The 22,240-nt window shown below is 41.9% G+C and overlaps 1 protein-coding gene across 1 annotated transcript in view; it reads left to right on the top strand.

Moving 5' to 3' along the window:
* cntfr (ciliary neurotrophic factor receptor) overlaps positions 1-22,240 on the top strand; it is a 92,627-nt gene that overhangs the window by 45,584 nt on the left and 24,803 nt on the right. The window contains exons 3-4 of the mRNA XM_044012913.1: positions 13,243-13,360; positions 14,667-14,833. Coding sequence (XP_043868848.1) covers positions 13,243-13,360; positions 14,667-14,833 — 285 coding nt within the window. The remainder of the gene's footprint in view (positions 1-13,242; positions 13,361-14,666; positions 14,834-22,240) is intronic.

The following is a 22,240-nucleotide window of genomic DNA, read 5'->3' as shown; positions in this document are numbered from 1 at the left end:
GCAAATACTACACTGTGGAAGCACACACACACACACACACACACACTCTGTGGTCGAGCGCACAAAGAGAACAAACAGCCATGTAATGTGGCCGTTCCCTCTCATTGACGCTGGGCACTGGAATGCAACACGGGGGGGGCGGGGGCTACCTCTGTGTGTGTGTGTGTGTGTATACCATCCTGTCAGATTAGTCTAATGATTAGCATCACTGAGAACTGACAGCAAGAAGCAGGAACAATGAGTGTCATTTATCCCCTTTTTCCTCTCTCTCTGTTGCCCACTCACTTTCTTTCTTCCTTTCTTTTTCGCTCTGTTCCTCCTGTTGCTTTTAATCTCTGACCCCAGCACCTCACCACCACCCCTCCTCCTCCTCCGCGATGTCGTCTGCCTCTTCCTTGACGCATCTATGCGAGCGCTGCTGGGCAGTGCGACTTGACTCGATGAAACGGCGTATAATGACAGGTTTCCGTATCGTATCTACCCCCGAGACCTTTAATACAGCTGAGGGCACTGAAAAAAAGCAGTTTGTAATCAGCTAATGATAGGTCATGCGCGCGCGCGCGGGGGGGCTAAGGTTGATGTTGGTTGATACCCATAATTTACACTACACCACAGAAAAACAGCGATCTAAAAGAAAAAGAAAAAACGATATGGCGAGAGGAAGAGGACACAACGAGAAATAAAAAAAACATCAGAGACAGACGTATAAAAGGACAGATAGGGGATGTGCTAAAAAAAAAAATAAGCAACACAGCCTTGTTCTCCGTACAGAGAGAGATACTATTGATCATCCTGTGATACATCCAGCATTGTGTGTATTAAAGGGGGGAAAAAGAGCATTGATCTTTAAAATAGGCACTGGCGGCAAAAGCTCTGCAGTGGATATGATCAACTCAAGCGACAGGAAACTGAAAAGACTGCAAAGACTTAGTCCTTGGCCTTAGGGCGGCAAAACTGCAAGGCATTCTGTGACCTTTAAGATGAATTTCATGGGCTATGAGACTCTTAAAGGAAAGTTAAAAAGGTCTAAACAAATGTTGTTGTTGTTGTGTTCTTTCTCACAACATTTATTTATTGCAATACGACTGGTGCTGGCAACTTTAACCTGCCGTACAGGAAATTTCATTTCATTTATTAAAGAACCGCCTTCCACAGGGATTTGGTTACATATTCTTTTCCCCATATTGGACCCAAAACATCAAGAATGCATTTCAGGGTTACGCTCCTAACGTCGAGGCACCAGCTGATGTTTGTGTGTGTCTCAAACAAGACTCAAGGCCGGATGAGCATAGGTGCGATAAGAGCATCCTGTTGCGGTCGAGCCCGGTGCCAAAATGCTGCCAAGGGAATGAAATCACTGCTTGTTCTTCCACTGAACCGTGCAGAGCTGCGTTATTAGCCAAAATTCACTGTCGCTCTGCGTTTCCGTCCGCTCTCACCTTCATGTGTGGCAGAAACTTACGGCGCCGCACTCTCAAGGACAAAAGGAAGAAGTGATTTGTGTCATTACAGTCAGGATCTTCACAGAAGGACACTTTCCAGATGCATCCTTTTTACTCTTCACACTGTAAATCCCTTGTTCTTTCTTGACAAGCAATAAATCACGTCTGGGGAATGACGAGTGACCAGGTCATTCTACTCAGAGCTCAGGTGGCTCCTAAAAAGAGACAGATGTATTACATGTTGGCACCATACAGTATAAAGATGCACAAGGTCACGACCCAAGGTGACATTGTATTAGTGAGCAGCCATTTTGGTTTGTTTTTTTGTTGTTTTGAAAGCACATTAGGCACAAAAGTGTGGCTGGCGCTGACTAAGACCCTGTCCACCTACACCACAGGTGTCAAACACATGGCCCGTGGGCCAGAACCGGCCCACTAGTGACTCAAAGCTGACTTTGACACCCCTGACCTACACCAGAAACTCTGCTCCCATTGGACAGTACAGCTGTCAATCACATGCTTCTATGCCCACTACTTTTTTACTATAAATTGGACTATAAATTTACAAACTAGACATGACACATGAATTAAATTAGTGATTAAAGACCATAGGAAATGTCTTTTTCCTTTTTTTTGAACATGTTATTTGTTCCCTATAATTCATATAATTCCATCTTTAGTCAACTTACGTCTCTGCATCTGTGTCTTTATAGCATGCACACATTCCATGTAATAAATAGCGATGTATATGCACAAAAGAAATGCCAACAATAAGGCAAAAACGTCTGTATTGGCTTCACTCTCCGGACTTAGTGTCTGCATCCATTCATTCATCAACACGGTTAATGAGGGTGGTTTGGTTTCTTTTTTATGCCAAATTTGTGTTACTTACCAATTCTTTCTCATCATCGGCAGCTCTCTCTGATGTTGCTTGACAGACATGAGGACGATTTACACCACACAGTGCAGTTGTTATTATTATAATACATGTTTAATGGTTTCTTATTCTTGCCCCCAAGTTTCACATCTGTGTGCATCAGTGATCACCCTCATTTTACTCACTTTTTTTCTGTGATTTCTGTGATTTTATGTTCATTACGCAATATATTTTGCAGTGTTTAAGTAACACTTAAAGGGGAATTTAACATAATTTCCAACTTGGGCCAAATATAGTCATGAAATAGTGGTCAATTTAGCTCTTTTAGTGTGAAAGTTACACTAAAAGAGTTGAATTTAACACTGCTCTGTTGTGTGTTTCCTTTATTTGGTCAAAGTCACCATAAGATTGAGTGTTTATATAGTGTTCCTTCAACACTGCTAGATTAAATGTAACATTACAGTAAAAAAACAGGTCAAATTCTTAAGCTTTCCCTAAAGATCTAGCAAGCCAAACCTGAACTTAAATCTTACGAAACGCCACACCTACAGTAACGTTAGTTAACTGACACATACATCATGTAAAGCGGCGCCGATAATGACCTCTTCCTGTGGATACAACTGAGATAACAGCTCCTCTGTCAGCCCAAGTTGCCAAAGAGCTGAGATCTTCCATCGTTGCAGGAGTCTGGGCTACAAGGGCCTGTGCACAGCTGGTGTGTGGAGGACCTGATTGAAACCATGAGGCGTAAAAGTCTCTGCACAAACATTCCATTAGAATAGCATTACAGTATTACCAGGAATCAGTGCTATAGTAGCCCCGAGGTGCAGGGAGCTGCATGGAATCCCGCTTCCCTTTGAGTCGCCGGGTTCTGTACTGCTTGTTGTACTGAACGTGCGTTCTCTCGCTTCCAGGCTGTCACAGCGTGTGCGCGGCTGCATGTTTGCCCTTTATCTATCGGCCTGCATTTGCATCCGAAGCTTTCAATTCAGCCTTTGTGTCTCCACGGTAACCTGACACCCTTCATAACTCTGTAAAGAAGAATATGGTGTGTGTGTATAAAGAGAGCGAAGATAGTGCCTTCTGCTCAAACGCACGCCGGCCTGAATTCGAAATGAATGCCTCGCGCTTTACCGGCAAGACACTTCTAATTTCTGTCTGTCTTTCACCGAGCCCGTCCTCAAGTCTGTCTCGCTGGCCTGTCAGCCCTGTCCGGCTTTGACTCCGACAGCTAAGTTTAACACAGTCAGCTGTTTTGATTCAGACGCTGGGGATTCGGTCGGTACCTGCCGCTCTCATTTCTCTCCCCTCTGTGAGTGACGGCAGTGAGCTGTTTGTGCATTTGGCAGCATGACACCCCTGACTGGTCAATCCCAGCCTGTCACTCATGTCCCCACCCCCATCACCGACAGTGCGGCTAAGAAGCAATTGTCGTGGCTCTGAAAGAGCCTCGGGCTATTATTGCCCATACTGACATCGAGCTCTACCTCTTAGTGGGAACTAGAGACATCTCAACTCAATAGCTTTAACACACTCAAATTTCAATTTTGCACGCTAAAATACTTCGCACAGCTCAAGCACTGGCACTGCAAGGGTTTTTTTTTTTTCTCACTGATGGAATGGCAATTTCTAGTTTCATCAGTGTGCAGGCATTGCATCGACCTCAGCCGCATTACCCCCTCATTCCCTTTCCCCCCTCCTCCGACTACAACTTTCCACAAGTATCTTGTCCAGCATCAATGTCACGTACTTGTACTTTACCCTTCACTGTGTTTCATTAAAAGCTGAAAAGTGTGGTCAGAGTTACTGGTGTAGAGGCAGAGGGGGCAACGTGGAGAGACTTTTTTCTTCTTCTTCTTCTGTTGCGGGCCATAAAGTGAATGTAAGAGTTAAGGGTTTGACCCAAACCTGACAGAGAAAGTCGATGTCCAGTTGGTCAGACATGTGTCAAGGGAAGAGCAGAGGGAAATAATTGGTCTGCCCTCCATCTCGCTCTATCTCTCTTGCACACACACACACACACACACACACAGATGACGACCATTGATACCTTACAGTGTAACCCTGTAACACCTAAAGCTAGACCCAATTCCCTGTTAGCCAAAGTGCCCCCCAACATAGGCAATTTACCCTGAAAGGAATACTTCACCAAAGCATTTAGCTTTATATTACAAGAATAGGGGTATTATTTTTGAAAAATTGTGCTGAGTCGAAAAATATCTTCATGCTTTTTTTATTGTTACGTGCCCACCAGTGACACTTGGTCCGAGGCTTAAAACTGCGACGCTAATTCCATACTTTTTAGACTCCCTCGTAGGGAGACGGGACCGCATTCCCAGAATGTAAACAGTGTCTGCCCTCTTTGCTAACAGTTACGCTAACAGGATAAAGCTAAATGCAAATCGGTGAAGTATCCCTTTAACCCTCTTATGACCATCAAGATCATGAGTCTTTGCAGATTTATTTCGATCTTAAGGCTGTAGAATTGTTAAAGAATGCTTAATTAGTGAGTGCTAATTAAGCTGACGTCACAAACGTGTGACGCGCCGGTGAATCTCGTCTGTGATTGTGACAGTCCTGAGGTTCTACCGTAAGGACAAGTATATGGGCGCAGAGCTCTATTTCTCTGCTTTCCGGTATCCATTAGAGATGTTCCCATACCTTTTTTTTCTAGCACTTTATCCTCCACATGAGGGTCGCGCCGGGGGGTACTGTGCCAATTTCAGCTGACATAGGGCGAAAGGTCACACCCTGGACAGATCGCTCAGTCCATAATTAATTTTCTACCTCACTTGTCTGGCATCACATCTGCGATTTCATTCGTAACATACAAGTACAAGCCATCAAATACCATCCAAATATCAACTAAGACAAGGATAAAAATAAAGTGTATCTGCTGCATTTTTAATAGAGCAATCTGAGATCTGAAGAACAGAACGATGAAATTACAAACCGTTGTGATTTGCTAATTGTGAGGTCTCCAGCTGCGATTTCCCTTTTTATAAGCGTTCCCGCATACTCAGCATATGCTGACAGTAGAGTTCTCTGCATACTCTAAAAAAGTACCAGAAATACTAAGAAAAAAAGAAATCCCCCTGAGTTCCAGATGGATTTTTATTTGCGGGCTTTTGTTTATTTCTCGACTTACACCAAGCACTCCACGCGGCTGCGATGCAGCAATCGGGTGAACGATGTCCAAGCATGTGAGCGAGGCCGTGGCTCGAAAAGTTTATTTCCCAGTTTCACTAAGAAGATTGCTTTTAAATGAACAAATCAGTCATGAGTGCCACTTTGCCGTCTCCCGTCCCCCACAACTTTCCTGGCAATCTCCACTGCTCTCGTCAAAGATAAATAATAATGAAATATGGTAAGAATGAAGTATCGTGAAAGGAATGCCTGGCCTCTCGCAAGCCTCTGGATTCGACGCTACCAGTTTGTGCAGAGGTCTGAGGCCAGTTATAAGAACTCGGTGGCGTCGTGTACAAACACAAAACAGGGTCGTTGTGTTTTTTAACCACACCGAAAAATTGTTCTGCCGATTTGAGTTTTGTGTTATTCTACACTGTAGTGTTTTCCACCTGTATCATCCTTTATGATACAGGTATCAAGGATGTCACTCAGACATTATTACCATATGTTTACTGACAGGAACGGTAAAAAAATTAAATAAAAGAGAGTATAGAAAGATTTGTGATGAAAGGGAGCGAGAAAGTGGAAAGGAAATATTGGACAGTGCAGGAATTTGCTCTCCTGCTGAGAGGTAATAGTTGTCTCATAAATAATACAATTCAAACTGCAGCTCGATCTTTGTGACTTTCTTTTTGCCGAAATGTTATTAAACAATAAAATCTCACACAGCTTCTGAGTTATAAAGCGTAAACTGACGAGTGCATTTTGAAGCAGCTGAGAAGCGTCCGCGAGTGTGGGAGGTGGGATTGTGTTTATATTGAGTTTGTATTTATTTTTCCGTTATGCAGAAGTCATTAGGGACTTGTGATATGCAATGTCAGGCCGAGCCATGGTTCTCAAACTGTGGTACGTGTAGCACCAGTGGTACGCGAGCTTCCTCTGGTGGTACTTGGAGGAAAATCCGAAATACTTATTATCTTATTGGAAATAAATGTGTGAAAACCTGTGAAATTTTCTCGACCTGTTTATTCACGCCACTGTATTTTCACGTTGGCGATAGCGGTGTCACTTCTGATACTCGAGAACCACTGGATTAGAAGGAAAGAGAGAGTGAGAGAGTGAGAGGCAGATGTGAGGAGGGAGCTGTTGAATTTAAGTGTCCAGGTATAATGGCGGTCTTCCTGTGAGGTCAACGCCAACCTTTCAACATCCTCCTTCACTCCTTCACTCCTTCAAAAATTACAGCTTCGGAAATCACATTTGATTTGTTGAACAGGAAGGACATTTTTTTAGACAACGCATAACAAAGAGAAAAACAATTTAACAAATTATTCATCACCTCTTTTCTGTCTTCCTGCACACATCAGGGGGTTCCCTCCCTCCCTCCCTCTCTCTCTCTCTCTGCCTCTCACTTATTAACTCCTGATGCTCTCATACGGTATTCATGCTCCTTTCATTCATTCATCTCTCACACATGGCTGTTTCCAATCGGCCCAGAAACATTCCTGGGATGCCGGGGCATCATTGTGTTGTGCATCTCCACTCCCTCGTGTTTGGGAGCTGCAGTAGCAGAGAGAGAGAGAGAGAGAGAGAGTTGGGGGTTAAAAATAAAAGAATGACCGGTGCATATAGATGTGTTTCAGTTCCACTGCTTTGAGTCAGTAAGTTAATCAAACACACATACACACACACTTTATTGCAAATATTAGCGATCCCAACTATTCCTCGCCGCGTCTTAAGCAAGTGTAGAAAGTAAAGCTAAAGCGCTTTGTCACGAGACAATCAAATTAAATTACACATACACGGTGCATATTTCAGCCACGTAACAGACCGACATGTGCATACAGGGGCACATTCAGAGCACCAGTATAAAAATATTACACCACAATTACATTAGCGTTAGCCATGACAGCTGGTCTGGACAAAATGGCACCACAGAGTCTCCCCCTCTCTCTCTCTCTCTCTCTCTCTCTCTCCCTCTGTGTCTGTGTGTCTGTTTCTCCAACAAGTTTTATTTACATTAATCTCTTTCCCATGACACACGAATAAGCTAATCTAAAATGCAGTGAACCCTGCGTTGGCAGGCCAAATCACGCAGAAGACCAAAACCATCTGCCCAAACAACTTTGTGCCATTCGGAGCAGCGGAGCTTCCAAGAGGATCTGGGTTTTCTCCCCCCAGTAGTAAAAAAACTAAATGAGTGCACTGACAGAGAGGTGGGTGTTGAATAGATGGATTTGTTAGCTACTGTGAGACCTCGAGTTTGTTCAGAAAAGACTGATTTATCCAAAGTAAGAGCTGAAATAACAACCAAAAAAAAAGATTTTCTTTTGTTTTCATTTAAGCTGAAGACACTCTGAAGGGTACACTTCAGAGTGTGTGTCATTGTGGCGCTCTCATACTTTCTCTAAGCCATTCTTCTCCTCCTACTATTCTGAACCTGTCACACAAAAATTCTGCTTCTTGCAAAAGACGATCTCAGTCTCGCACACGCACACACACACACTCACACGAGCGTGCACACGCACTGACAGGAAGGCTAACACAACCAAATACCAATTACTCCAGGGTCGGCAGCCTGGCAACCAGGCCGCTGGTTGTCATTGTCCTTCATCACATTTTTGTCTGTGTGTCTGTGTGTCTGTCCCGCGTTGCGGGGACCAGACTGAGTTATAGAGCGTACAGATTTGGGTACAAATTGGCTGATCCTCACTCCAAACTTCAAAGAGCCGTGTGAGGATTGAGACAATGGGCTTTAAAGTTCAGGTTAGAATTAGTGCTGGTTTTAGGTTTAGGCATGGGGCCGTGCATCACGTCGATCAGCGAGTGTCCTCGCGGAGATAAAAGTAAAAATGTGCGTGCGTGTGTGCGTGTGTGTGTGCACCCTCCTGTGACAAAGATCCTCTTTTGCGAGACCCAGAATTCTTATGTGACAGGTTTTAGAATAGTGGAGGAGGAGAAGAGAGAACAGCTTAGTGTGTGTGTGTGTGTGTGAAAGAGAGACAGATATTAGTTTTATTAGTTGGTGATCCATTAGTAACTCAACACCACAACTTTTGATCATGAATTCTGGTGGATTATTAAGTCATATATTGTCCCATTTTTTCCCCTAATCATGGATTTTGCCTTATTGTATCCTGACACATATATATACGTATATATAATTCACTTTATTGATATAGATATATTATTTAGAACTTGTCCTACAACAGTCAAATCAAACCTAATCCCATATTTAATATTGTGTACTAAACACAAAGAAGGTGTAAGCCTTGAATTAGAGAGATAGCATATGTAACTAATAAATAATTAACAGTGAGCTCAGTAAAGAAGTAAAACAAAAAGATTATATTACATATAGAATCTTTACATCTCTGACTATAGGGATACTTATCTTTACTATGCTATACTTAGACATGTGGTTAAGGATCAGCAGGTGCCCCTGTGTGTATAATTACCACATACATAATGTGTATAATTGCTGATGTTCTTGGATCAAAGGGAAAGAGTGTCTCACTTTCTCTCTCCATGTTTGTCTCCTGTTGAGTGTGTTTTTTTTTAAACGTAACCCTGTCTAATGACACGAGCGTGTGCACATGCAGGTGTGAGGCCAACAAAAGGGGGGCGTTCTTCAAATCACGCTCGCCGTTTAGCAATTCAGAACCAGATGATGCGAGTGCTCTAATTTAAGTAACCTTTATTCTGGAGTTTATCCACACCCCCGACTCGGGCGATATCTCCCAGGGAAAAAAAAAAGAACAAGATGCACAATTTCATTTTAATTTGAGATATTGTTTCCATATTCACTATGTCTGCTGTTGTGTGTCTCAGCCTTCCCGCTGCCCTTACATCTATTTTCATTAGTTGCATGAAAGGCTTTTGATGTTTTATCATGTGTAAAGCAAGTGAGTGGCAGCTTTATGTGAGCGTCGCATTTGAATATTTTTAAGAGCACTTTAGCTGCGGCTGTTGAAAGAATTATACCCACTCTTGTCTCCTCTACGCCGTCCCTGGCCCGACTGTCCATTCCTCCTTCTCTCCTTTGTGACCCGTCCTTCCCCTCATGTCCTTATTTCCCTTCATCTTCTTCTTCTTCTGTTCTCTCGTTTGTGCCACTCTGACACTGACTTGTTTTAATTTCCCCTGTGCGTTCCGTAAAAAGCCTCCATTGAGCCAACAAATCATTTTATTTGATTTTGTCATTTCGTTCACCAAGTTGAAGCCAGGCATTAGCCCCCCAGCCAATGTTAAATACAGTGCAGCTGTGTTTGAAATAATGACAGCTAAATACTAGAAACCACCCCGGTATGGAACCCGCCGCTTAAACCTTTTAAAGAACTGTGATGACATTAGTTTCAGTAAAGGAAACGTCCCAAAGTGAGATGCTACATTCAGTTTATCAACTACATTGTTCAAATCTGATTCAATTCCAATTCATTACACATTTACATCTGAACGTCAAGTAAGCGCAACACAAAATGTCCAATTTGTGAGTCCACTCTGTATTGGAGAAAGAAGATAGATAGATAGATAGATAGATACTTTATTGATCCCGAAGGAAATTCAAGAAGGAGAAATTGGACGTTTTCACAGCAAATTTGCGGCTGAGATTTAATTCTGGACGACGACATGCTTTGGTTGTGCCGGGCTGCCAGTGCAGGTTGGTGAAATCACTGCTCAATTATTGAATTCAGGTGTTTCAGTCAGGCTTTGGGCTCGACCCCTTAGCTCCAATGAAGGACAATCTTAACGCTTCAGCATACCAAGACATTTTGGACAATGCTACGCTATCAACAGTTTGAGGAGGGCCCCAGTGCACAAAGCAAGGACTATGAAGACATGGTTTGACTTTGAGTTTGGTGTGGAAGAACTCGAGGGATGAGCCAAAACAAGAGATCACCTCATAAATGGACACAAATTCACACAGAAACATTTCAATATCTTAAAAAAAAAGTCTTCCAAGAAGTGTGTAAGCTGTTATAGCATTTATCTATATAGTGTATGTGTTTGCAGACCACATACTGACGTGACACAGGTCAGATTTGAGTTCATGGATTAGCTCTGTTTCACCGTAGTTGTTGTCTTTGGTCTTCTCCAACTTCTTAATAAACTCACTTGGCTCGTTACAGTTAACTCCACTGCGTGTGTTTGCATGTGTGCGAGAGGGATAAATGGAAAGAGTGTGTTTCTCTGTCCTGACGACGACTGTGTGCCAATATCTTTGCGTGTGACATTGTTTGTTTGTGACTTTCGCTGAAGCTCTCAGATGTGAGGTTGCCAGTTGATTGAGACTGCCCCCGATTACTCTGTAATTGAATGTGATTTGATGTCATTCCTGGCACCTCATTCTTTGTTGTATTGACAGACCAATTAGTTGCCGGGGGTGACCACTAAAACACATCGGTGTTTGACAGTGAAACGTCCCCAGCAGCTGCATGGAGTCCTACTTCATGCTTATGTATCCGTGTGTGACCGAACGCACATACAGGGATCAGCTTGCTTCTCTTTTTGTTTACTGTAATTTAATGTACTTAAAAACAGGATTTTCTCAAATTAATATCACAAATGTTGTTTTCTATGGCTTAACCCTTTAAACCTAAGCCTTAAAATGTTTGTGTGGATTTTATTTTGCTTATTTTAACCATGCTTTTGCTCATTTTTCCAGAATAACTTTTCAGTATCTGGCAGTTATTTACAATTTGATGCATGTTAAAGTAGTGTGTTAACAATTTAAAATGAAGGAAAAACAAAAGGTTTTATTTTGAAAAAACACTCTAGTTGTTACATGAACACCAGGTTGTGCGTGTTATTTGAAATTTGAACCATAAAACACATTTACAATAAAACATGTTTGGGTCTTAGTCTCAATGTGCAGAAACAGGCCAAAAAAAACAAACAAAAACAAACTATGCACAGGAGTTTTTTTGCAACTCTTTCCTCTCTGGTAAATTTTGCGTAATATTCACACATATGTGCGACTTCTCAGCTTTCAGAAACTGTTGCACACATGTTGTCTACGCTCGGTGTTAAAGGGTTAAATTACCTTAAAGCATCTTTCCTCACAGTTCAAATCAAGTAAATACCTAACAAGACGTGGTTAAACAAAGGGAAACATAAGACTGCTAAATGAAAGCAAAACCCCCAGAAATTCTCATTGGCCCCTAACTTTATCAAACAATGTTGAAATACTGTGGACAAAAAAGGTGAAATTCAAATTTTTTGAGGTACAATTTGCCAAAGACGGCTTAAACATATGCATCACAATCATCTTCTTGGCATTGCTGCTGCAGCTTATTCTTCCTTTTCAGCGTCTGCTCTGTTTGTTGTTCAAACGCGTCTGCCTGAATTACTAATATTACCGCATTGTGGTAACGTTGTGCAGCATAAAGAAGGAGAACAAGGAACATTGTTGTTGTCGTTGTTGTTGCTTTAGTTTGAAGGCCACGTTTAAGGGCACTAAAGAGGAATTTTCTTCCACTGGAAAACACGTGTTAAAACTGTGTCATTTCAAGGCACAAAGACACTTCCCTCCTCCCTACTGGTGGCAAAAACTTGAAAAGAAACAACCAAATAAATCAAAATTATAAGAAAAAACATACTGTATGAGACAGTTTAGTTGGGACAGCAGAGGGTAAAAGGGTAAAAAGCTGTGGGGAGAAAGAGGGAGTGGCCGACATGTGTGCGGATGACTAGCCGTGAAGAAAAGATGCTAATCTTGGAGGAGGCCAGAGTTGGCGTAACATCACTGATTTCTTCTTTCTTGACCAGCCTCTTTTATTCATCATTTGCTTCACCAATCCAATATCCTTTCTTTCTCCACTCACCAGCTTCCCTCCATTTTCTCCAATCACAGTTTTTTTTTCTTCCCCTTCCTTCCTCCTCCTGAGCCGCTTAAATTCCTCCGTCACCTTCTACTGCATACATCTCCCTAAATTGTTAAATCGATGTGAGACTTGACACAAATAATAGTCAGCCTGGAGATGTTGAGTTCACTGTTTTCTATTCATCTAACACTCTGACAGCAAAATGGACTCATGACATATTTATAATTCAAACATATCAGATAATTCTTGTTTGGTCCGACCAAATCAGGGGCCTCAAACTCAAAATGTCCTGGGACCGAGTGAACTTCTAGTCTGGTCAGGAGGGGGCCGGGGGCCGGTCAAGTGAAAACTGTTTAGTGATGAGGAATTAAAGTTATATCCTAATAATCCACCATGATGTTGCAATTCTAAATATTTAGGATGATATTACACACCACTTCAAAGTAAAAGTGAACAAAAAAAAACGTATTTATGATGCAAAAAGAGACAGAAATACAATGCAGAGTGAACGTCTAGTCTGGTCAGGAGGGGACAGTCAAGTGAAAACTGTTTAGTAATGAGGAATTAAAGTTATATCCTAATAATCCACCATGACGTTGCAATTCTAAATATTTAGGATGATATTACACAGCACTTCAAAGTAAAAGTGAACAAAAAAACGAATTTATGATGCAAAAAGAGACAGAAATACAATGCAAAGTGAACTTCTAGTCTGGTCAGGAGGGGGCCGGTCAAGTGAAAAATGTGCTGTTTAGTGATTAGAAATGAAAATTCTATCCTAATAATGATGTTGCATAAATCATAAATCAAAAACACATGTAGACAATTGTAGTTAAAACACTAGACAACAACATATTTGGTCAGGAAGTGATAAATCTAGAATGTTTTGTCCCTCTCTCTCTATGTTGTTTGTAGACTGTGCATATTCTGACTATTTCTTGTATCTTTATCTCTCTCCGTGTCTCTGTAGCTCCCCCACACGAGCCCACCATCACTTGTCGATCCAACACGTACCCTAAAGGCTTCTACTGCAGCTGGTACCAGCTGTCCCCGACGTACATCCCCACTACGTTTGAAGTCGACGTACAGTAAGTGCACTTTTGATGTCTAGAATGTGTTCCGGGTTACAACTTTTGGTCTGGATTCAAGAGCTGGTCTGAAGAATTATACACATATATCAACAATTACTTCACTAAATGACTTGAATTTGTTTTTCTTTATTATCATTCGTGTCACTTACTGGTATCTATGACCACATCATTGCTTTAATAAAAGGAAAAAGTCAAAAAAAAGGAAAAGAAAAACTTGGATTATAAGAGTTGAAAGTTCCAGAACAGAAGGATTGTATTCATTTCTGTAACTATTACTACTCTCACTGAATGAGACATAACATTTTCCAATGATATTATTATCCCAAATAGCCTGATGACCCCTGAACTGAAATCTTTTTATCTTTTTATTTTGGGGGGGGGATTCAATAACACATTCATGTTAAAACCAAATAGAAAAGAGAAAAAAAAAACGAACTTTCTTTAAGTTTATTAGGAGTGCTGGTAAAGAAAACTCTCCCAGGTCCTGGTTCGCGCTGCAGTTACACACCTTTGTCTCGCCCTCCGCGGGGCGCCCGCGCGTGTTTCCACAGGACAGTAGGTGGATCTTAAATATTGAAAATGTGTGGATGGCAACCCCAGTGAGTCTGTCTGTGTCATGTTCTCTTTGATATTCCCACATCACAGAGTCCCCCGGTGCTCACACCCCAGCAGGTGCATTCATTAATGTTGTAACACCCGTATTATTCTATGTGAATAATGATGAGGAGCCAGGCAGAGAGACACAGAGAGACACAGAGAGACACAGAGAGAGAGAGAGGGGCACAAATGATGACGACGATAAAGAGATTATCATTGAGGGTGTCAGTGTCCAGGTGGAACACATTATACAGCTTATTTTTATTATTATTAACACGTTATACACATCTTTTGCAAGTTTTCAACATCTGGCACCTTTTTTAATAAAGTGTCCACTTCTGACTCACTCATACACACAGAATTTAGATTTACTGTTTGATTTAGCATGAAATCAAACAAGGGCTCTCCGCCAGCAAACAAAATGTAAACTAACATAGTAAAAAATTATCTTCTACAGGTATTAAAACAAAGTAGTAAAAGTGAAGTTTGGCTCGCTCCCCAGCTCCGAGCGTCCCCGCTCTGCGTAGCAGCAACGTGCAGTCAGCGGTTTTTAATGTGGAAAATGAAAATGAGATCTTCGATGTTTGACACCCGCACTGTTGATAAAAGGAAGAAAAAGCATCGGCACACAGATATGTTGTTTTTCTGTACCTTCTTTACGCGTTTAATCTCATCCCTCCACATGTGTTTTCCTTGTCCTCTGCAGACACTACCAGCGTTCACTGGAGGTGCAGAAAGATTCTGTCCACAAGAACCGCTGCCACGTACGCTTCCCTGAGGTCTTCTCCAGCTTCCCTTACAAAGTCAACGTGACGGCAGTCAACGCGCTGGGCAGAGCGTCCAATGTCATCTCCTTTGAGGAATCCAGTATAGGTACGTGTTGTTGTTCTCTCTCTTTTGTTTTTGTGATACAAGCACACTTTGCATTACCGGAATAATTCCAACGGTTTCTGAAAGCTAAACACGTTGAAAGTCAACGCCAACGCGTGAGGTTGTTACGGTAAATTTCACTCGTGCTGTCGCAGTAAGCCGAAGAATCAGCGTCTGTGTCACCAGAGAGGAGAGAGTAGGAAAAACACCTGTACTTGGTTTCCATTTTTTTGGCCTGTTTTAGGACTTTGAGACAAAAACTCAAACAAATATCATCTTAAACATGTGTTGTACTGTTCATATTTCAAATTCAGCACACAAAATCTGGTGTTCGTGTACAACCGCACTGTTTTTTCTCAATAAAGCTTTTTTGTTTTTCTTTATATTGGATTGTTAATACACTATTTTACCAAATATTGAAAGTTGTTCTGGAATAATGGGCAAAAACACTTACTCACAGCACATTTTCTGGCCCTTTTATGGTTAAAATAAGCCAAAAAAAAAAAGTGAAATTGCTGAGATTAAAAGGCTCAAAGGAATCTCATTGGTGTTTTTAAAAAGCATTCCATCTCTTTCAGCCTCATTCAGTTTGTACACTATTAACAATTTTCTTTAAAGATTAGCAAAAAAAAATGTCAAACAAAATAAATAAATAAAGATTGAAATGCCGGGTGTCACGGCGTCTCTTTGAGGACGCCAACCCATGAGCAATTTAGAATATGTGTTGGACCGCAGATGAGTGATTTGGTGTCTGCAGTGTACACAAACATGGCTCTGCTTGGTGCCACCGAGACAAAGAGAGTTGAAATTTCGATGGCCAAATAAATGTCACCCGACGCTGCTCAAAAGGAGAGTGCACAGCTTCCTCTGTCCCCTGCTTGAACTAGCAGCACAGTCCATTAGCGAGAAACCCATTGACTGTGCACCCATGTCATTACCAAAGGCACTATAATAAAACAGGCTACCTCTGAACCCGCTCTGCAGCAGACAGTATTTAACTGAGGCTTGAACAGGATGTGACATAAATCAATGGTCTGTTTTATCACTGAAAGGTCCCAAAAGAGCGTATTTTTAATCACGTTAAAATATTAAAATTCAACTAAAAAGTTTGTGCTGTAATTGGCATTATTCATACGGTCTCGAACCTTCGTAAGTACTTTTAGATTGCCACGTTTTTGTTGTATTTTTTTGTTCATGCCGACTGCAGAAGTCTACGTAATAACAGCAGGACTCTTAGAATTCATAAGCGGCTCAGGCTGGAAAGCAGTGGAGAGGAGAAATTCATTTTAATGAAGGAATGAGGAATACTTTGGCAGATAAGGGAAGTGCTGCCAGCAGCTCTCAGCCCTGTTGTATGGCTCTAAGTGCGATATGGGTGTGTATGACGCATAAACACACACACACACACACACACACACACAGGGAAGGAGGGGGGTGTGGGTCGGTTGAAAGAGTGTATTGAAAAAGAGTGTGTGTGTGCACGTGTGTACACAAGTAACCAAATGAGGCGTTGACACTGCTCTGCCAAGCCCCGGTCACAGCACTCATGAAAATGCTAATGCTAGCCGGATTAGCACATTGGCTGAGGAAATATCCCACAACTATTGGTGATAGCAAAAATACCCCACTGCTCCTTTCTTTGCCTTTCATTCCCGCACGCCCTTCCTGTGACTTTGTACTTCTTTTTAGAACATGTAACCCCCACACACACACACACACACACACACACACACATTTTATCCCTCGTTTGTTGTGATCACACGAATCTGCTCAGAGAGGTTGAAAAATGGGCGACAAATAACACAATTCTTTGAGGAAAATGTTCCTAAAGTTCACTTTGATTTTAACCAAATGCCCGTTGCATTCAAACCAGGCTCCACAGCGCCCCCTCGGTCAGGTCTGGTAGTATTGCATGACACAGTGCAACTGTAAGTCAAGGAAGGACGTCCTTCAGTAAGAATTAGTGACATCTAAAGGTGAGACTGCAGATTGCAACGTGCACCGCTCATCCCTGCATTTCCCAAGCACGTCAGAGAACTTTAGTGGCCTCGAAAATACCTCAACCAGGATGTTTATATTTGTTTGCAAAGTTAGGTTAAAACATAGAAACAATGAAGCACAAGGTCGTGGCCTTAGTTTGGCAGCTCATGCTGAAATGACACATAAAAAGGCTTATGCTAACAGAGTCTCTGCCAGTAAATCGCTGTAAATATTACCAGTAAAATAATACACTTTTCTATCGTGGTCGGTCGTAACAGGCCGAAGCAAACTCCATACGATCGCTCGCGTTTTCGTTTTCTCGTTGCTCGGAGACACAGCACAGCTGTTGTCACTGATCACGATGCAAGAGAAGAATCTGTCTCCAGTCGAGAAAATGTTGGTTGAAAGGACAAAACTTAATAAACATGTTTTGAAATGTATGATAATTTGTGCAGACATGGTCTTGTCTTGTCTTGTTTTTCCTTTTTTCTCTCTCTTCCCCCTTCTTGTCCTCCGTGTCTCTTTACTTGTCTGTTTCGTATTCTCTGCGCCCATCATCTCGTCTCTATTCCCGTGTTGTTAAAAGTCTTTTCCTCTCATGCCATTCTAAGTTGTAAGTCACATTCATTCTCAGGGACAACGAGGCAGATCGTAAATAAATAAAACAATTTCATGCTTCCTCGTGCACCTCTCGAATTCTGAGTGGGAGTAAGACAATTCTCAATTGTCCTTGTTCATTCGACCAAAGCTGGGATGAAATGAGATGAGATTGTGCGTGCGTGTGTGTGTGTGTGTGTGGGTCCTCACATGCGTATGCTAAGGGTAGAGTTACAAAGAGATCCCTCAAGGAAGTTCCAGACGCATCAAATGATAGAGTGAATCTCCAGTGTCAGAGTGATCAAACGACAACGGAGGTGTCAAGGCCTCCACAGGTGATCCATTTATCACACCTGGCCACCTGCTTTCATGTCGCACTCTGTCGCTCATTCATCGCGATGACAAGGAATCTAACGTAACCTAACTCCACAGGGACAATAATAAATGCAACAGTCGCCTTTCAACAACCGTCGCTGATGTAATCTATTCAATCAGCGCCGAGAGAAAAGAACAGCGCTCCTGTTCAACTTTATTTTGAAAAAAAAAACCTAAAAAAAACACCTCAGGAGTTGTTGGTGTAGAAGAAAGTACTTTATTCAGTACAACATTCACATATCTGTACTTTACTTTGTTATTTATATTTCTAGCACCTTTTACTCCACTACATTTCCTCTAACTATCTTTGTTACTCGTTAGTACCAAATAAAATTGGAAGAAGAAGAGTTGGCCATTTCTGGTCTTGAGGTCTTGTTTTACACTACAGTTTTCACCCATTCACACACTTCAACATGGGGTTAAGTGTCTTGCTCAAGGGCACATGTAGACTAGCAGAGCACAGGAATTGAACCCACAACCTCCCAGTTCAAAGACAACTCACCCTACCACTGAGCCATCATGGCTCTATCCTTGCTTACATTTAATATATCAGAAAATTACTTTTGACACTTAAGTACAGTAAATGTCATATACTTTAAAAACCTTTACTTAAGTAATATTATAAAAAAGTAACTTCTACCAGAGTCTTTTTCTGGTAAGATACTTGTACTTAAAGGTCCAGTGTGTAAGATTTAGTGACACCTAATGGTGACACTGGAGGACTCCTACGCTCTCATAGTCAGGAAACAATGGTGTAAGCTTCTGTTTCTCGTTTAGCTGGAAGACAATGTGCTTGTTTTGATATCTTGGCGACTCCATCAGTCTCCTCTCTCTCGCTCCACGAGGGTGGTCAGAGATCGGCTACCAATAAAACGTTCTCCTACAGCTGGTGGAGGCACGGAGGCATATTAACTTAGAGATGCACTAATTGCTGCCATACACAGAACCTAACGAGCACAACTGTCTCCAGAATAGCAGCTCATTTCTTAAGAGCAGTCGTACAATTGTGCAATTTTGTGTGCCCCCCCCCCCAAATGTTTTTTATTGGATTTAGAAAGAAATGTGCAAACATGTGTATCGAAAAAGAAACTATTGTCCAGCCATTATGTTCTGTCAAGGAACATACTGCATTCTTATTAAGACTAAGACTTAAGAGGACACTGAGCCGGCTGAACAGTTCTACTACAGCAAACAGTCTAATGTTCAAAAGGTACAGTGTGTACAATTTAGCAACGATTATTGATAAAATTGCATGTTCCAAAAATCATTATGATGGATGCTGCAATCGGATTTTTTTTTTAAGGAAATGCAAGGTTTCCAAATGTCCGTGGAACGTCGTCTGACCTTTCACAATCACAGTTGTAAGATGACAAAATAACATTTGTTATTGTGAAACCATTAGAAATGTGGTATTCGTGTACATGTTTTGCGATTACATATCAATATTGACCATGAGAGGCGAAAGTTCAAGAGTTAGTTCGTTATTAATTAGTTGTTGGGTGACCACGATTTAGCACATCGCGTCCTGTCATATCTCAGACACTAGATTCCATCGTTCCTGTAGAAAATAGAAAGACTTTGATTTTCCAATGAAATGACTCGCCGATTCCTCACCTGAAATATCAAGCATTCATTTGGGCTTTGTTTGTCTGGGAATCGACTGGACCAGAATGCAACAAAAAAAAAACAGAATATTGCTTCAAGCCATTATTATTTGTTTGTATATGGCTGCAGGTCGAAGCGCTCTGATTGTTATTTCTCACCATTTCTCTTTTTCTGATGTTGCCGTCCAGCACCAGAGCAGATGTTCACATACTTTTTGTTCTCGTTTTAAAATGAACGCCAGTGTAGTGCGAGGACTCGGTAGAGTGGAGCCGCAGAGTTGTCGACGGCCCTCTTATTTTTTTTGTCAGGCAGCAGTCACACCTCGCTGCGTTAAGTTATAAAAAAAAAAAAGAACAAGGTGGCTCACAAATATTTTAAAACACTACAAAACGTTGGCTGATTTCAGACATGCACAGGTACAGCAGACGCTTCCTCCACTCTGTCTCCTGGTCTCTTAGTTCATTTTCAGCAGACAGTCAGTGTGTGAGAAAAGTTGCTGTTTGACTTTTATGTCAGGGTTTACCTGTTAACTTGGGTCTCCTGCCAAGGAGACACACAAAAAATATGGACTACAACAACTTTTTATGCTGCCGTGTGATGCAGTAATGACAGAGGAGCAACAGTGACATGGATGCTGATTCGAATGAAGAGAGTCAAGGGAGGCATGATAGACATTTTTAGGCCAAGCGTCAACAGCGAGACACTGATAATCACGCTTCTTGTATTGTCTTTGTTCTTTCTTTCTGTCTGGGTTAGATCGTCTTCTAACTTTTTCTCCTCACATTTTCAAGTTATTACCTTGTCTGCTCCCGGTGTAAACTTCCCCGGTGTAAACGCCCCGGTGTACTTCCACGCACAGCACACGCGGACCCAACGTGCATTGTGCGCATGACTTGATTTGGGTCATCAACGCACACGCAAAGAGCGTGTCGGGTGGGCATGGACGGCGCATGCGCAACAGAAGCTACAGAAGAAAGAGTAGCCAAGGATAGTCATCCGAGCCTCGATCTGGAGACCCTCGAACTGGCTGACACCCCGATTCCTTTGGCCGATGGACCTTTCGGCTGATGAGCTGCTCTAACCAGACGTGTGTGAGGGAGCTGTGGTCTCGTTCTCTTCTTATTTAGTAGGAATGCATCCTATTCCCTGCACCCGGACTTGTACCGCCACCCGATGGTGAACTGGGATACTACAGGACCCTGACGCGCGAATATACAGTGGTCCGCGATATGCGACGCACACTTTGGACTTATACCGGGGCCTTATGGGAAATTTAACAAACAACATATTATCTGTAGCCTTAGAGTTAGCTTTTCTGGTGTGCGTAGGCCACCGTAGTTCCCTGACACACTTCGGAACGAGTGGGCAGAAGTTGCAGTCTTCCGTTTCACCATTAGATGTCATTAATTCTCACTCACTGGACCTTTTAACTTTCTTAGACACTGAAAGTCTTTGGGCCGTGTGTCTGTTTCTCATCAGTTTAGCATTAGTAGATTTTTTTAGCTCTATTATTATAAGTAGTGCTTGGTCAGATATCAGGTGCCTTCCCAGAGGTCAGCAAAAGAAGGATGTGTTCATTGCTCATGCAACACAAAGCTAATAGTCTGTGTTTCAAGTCCGATGAATACTTCAGAAGCCTCTGGGACATCCCGCCCATACAGATTTCTCTCTGTTGTGTTCTGTGCTTGCATGAGCCACTGGACAAAGCTGTTGCAAACAAAGAAGAGAATTTCTGCTCTCTGGTCTCAACTGACTTCACTTTGGTTTCACTCTGCCTGTATCCACTTTGCTTTCTCTCTTCTCTGGCGCCCACAGACTTTTTTTTTTTAAGACTTTAAGCAATCCTATAAGTTCAGCTCAAGCCACATGGATGTGATCAACGCTGGCGATGTGGATCTAATAAGCTGTGGTGTATGACATCAACCTAAATGTGTTTATGATGATATCACAATCATGTCTCAAGTAGATCACCTGTGTTACTAAATGCTTAAAAAATGTTGTGATCTTCACAATGTTTCAACCATAGTGGCAAGTAAAGCTGAGTATTACATAATAATTATGAGTCATATCCTAGGTAGGGATGCTTTCACTAGATTTGTACCAGTTATTCACTGGTCAGTTGTCAATTATTGACAAGCATGAGGCCAACTGATAGAGATAATTAAGATTTATGTGTGTTTTCTCATTCCAAACGATCCCCTAACAGCAAAAGGGCATAGCAGCTCCCATATAGCCATGTTTAGAAGAGCTTTTCGCTGCCACATATGGGGACGTGCACTTGAAGGTTTGGCCCCCAAATTCAGTAAAAAGGTGGCGACTTTATTTGCAAAGATATTCGCACGTAAACAAATACAACAGTCCATAAATGTGAGGCAGTGCGTTGCAGTGTGTTTGATGACTCGGCTGCTGCTGCGAACAGAAGTGCAGCGTCTTCAGTTCACTGAAGGTAACACTTCTTTATGGCGAGATATGCAGCTGCTGTCTCAAGGCACTTATAAGAACTTCTATTTTAGATTATGAAGAGATAGGAGCCAAATATAAATATATAAAGTAGTATAAATATGAGTAAGCAGCATCAGTATCAGTAACTGTGGAGTCAGTTAACATTGTGAGCTGCAGTCATAAATGAGTCTTTCTCGGTGATAATGGCCACCTTTAAGTCTCGCTCTCACACACACACACACACACACACACAGTGTGACACATTTCCATTACTCCATTTCCATCTTCCCATTTAAGGTCTCTGAGAGATTATCATCTCTTTCACAGGAAAAAAAAAAGGGTTGTCTGTCTGCTTTTATCTGTCCGTCTCGTATAATCTCCCCACACCATCTCTCATTGTCATTCATTCAT

Source organism: Solea senegalensis, linkage group LG21, assembly GCF_019176455.1.
Source record: "Solea senegalensis isolate Sse05_10M linkage group LG21, IFAPA_SoseM_1, whole genome shotgun sequence".
NCBI classification, from domain to species: Eukaryota; Metazoa; Chordata; class Actinopteri; order Pleuronectiformes; family Soleidae; genus Solea; species Solea senegalensis.
Note: the sequence above shows the minus strand (reverse complement) of the source record. Positions and strands in the feature narration are given on the sequence as shown.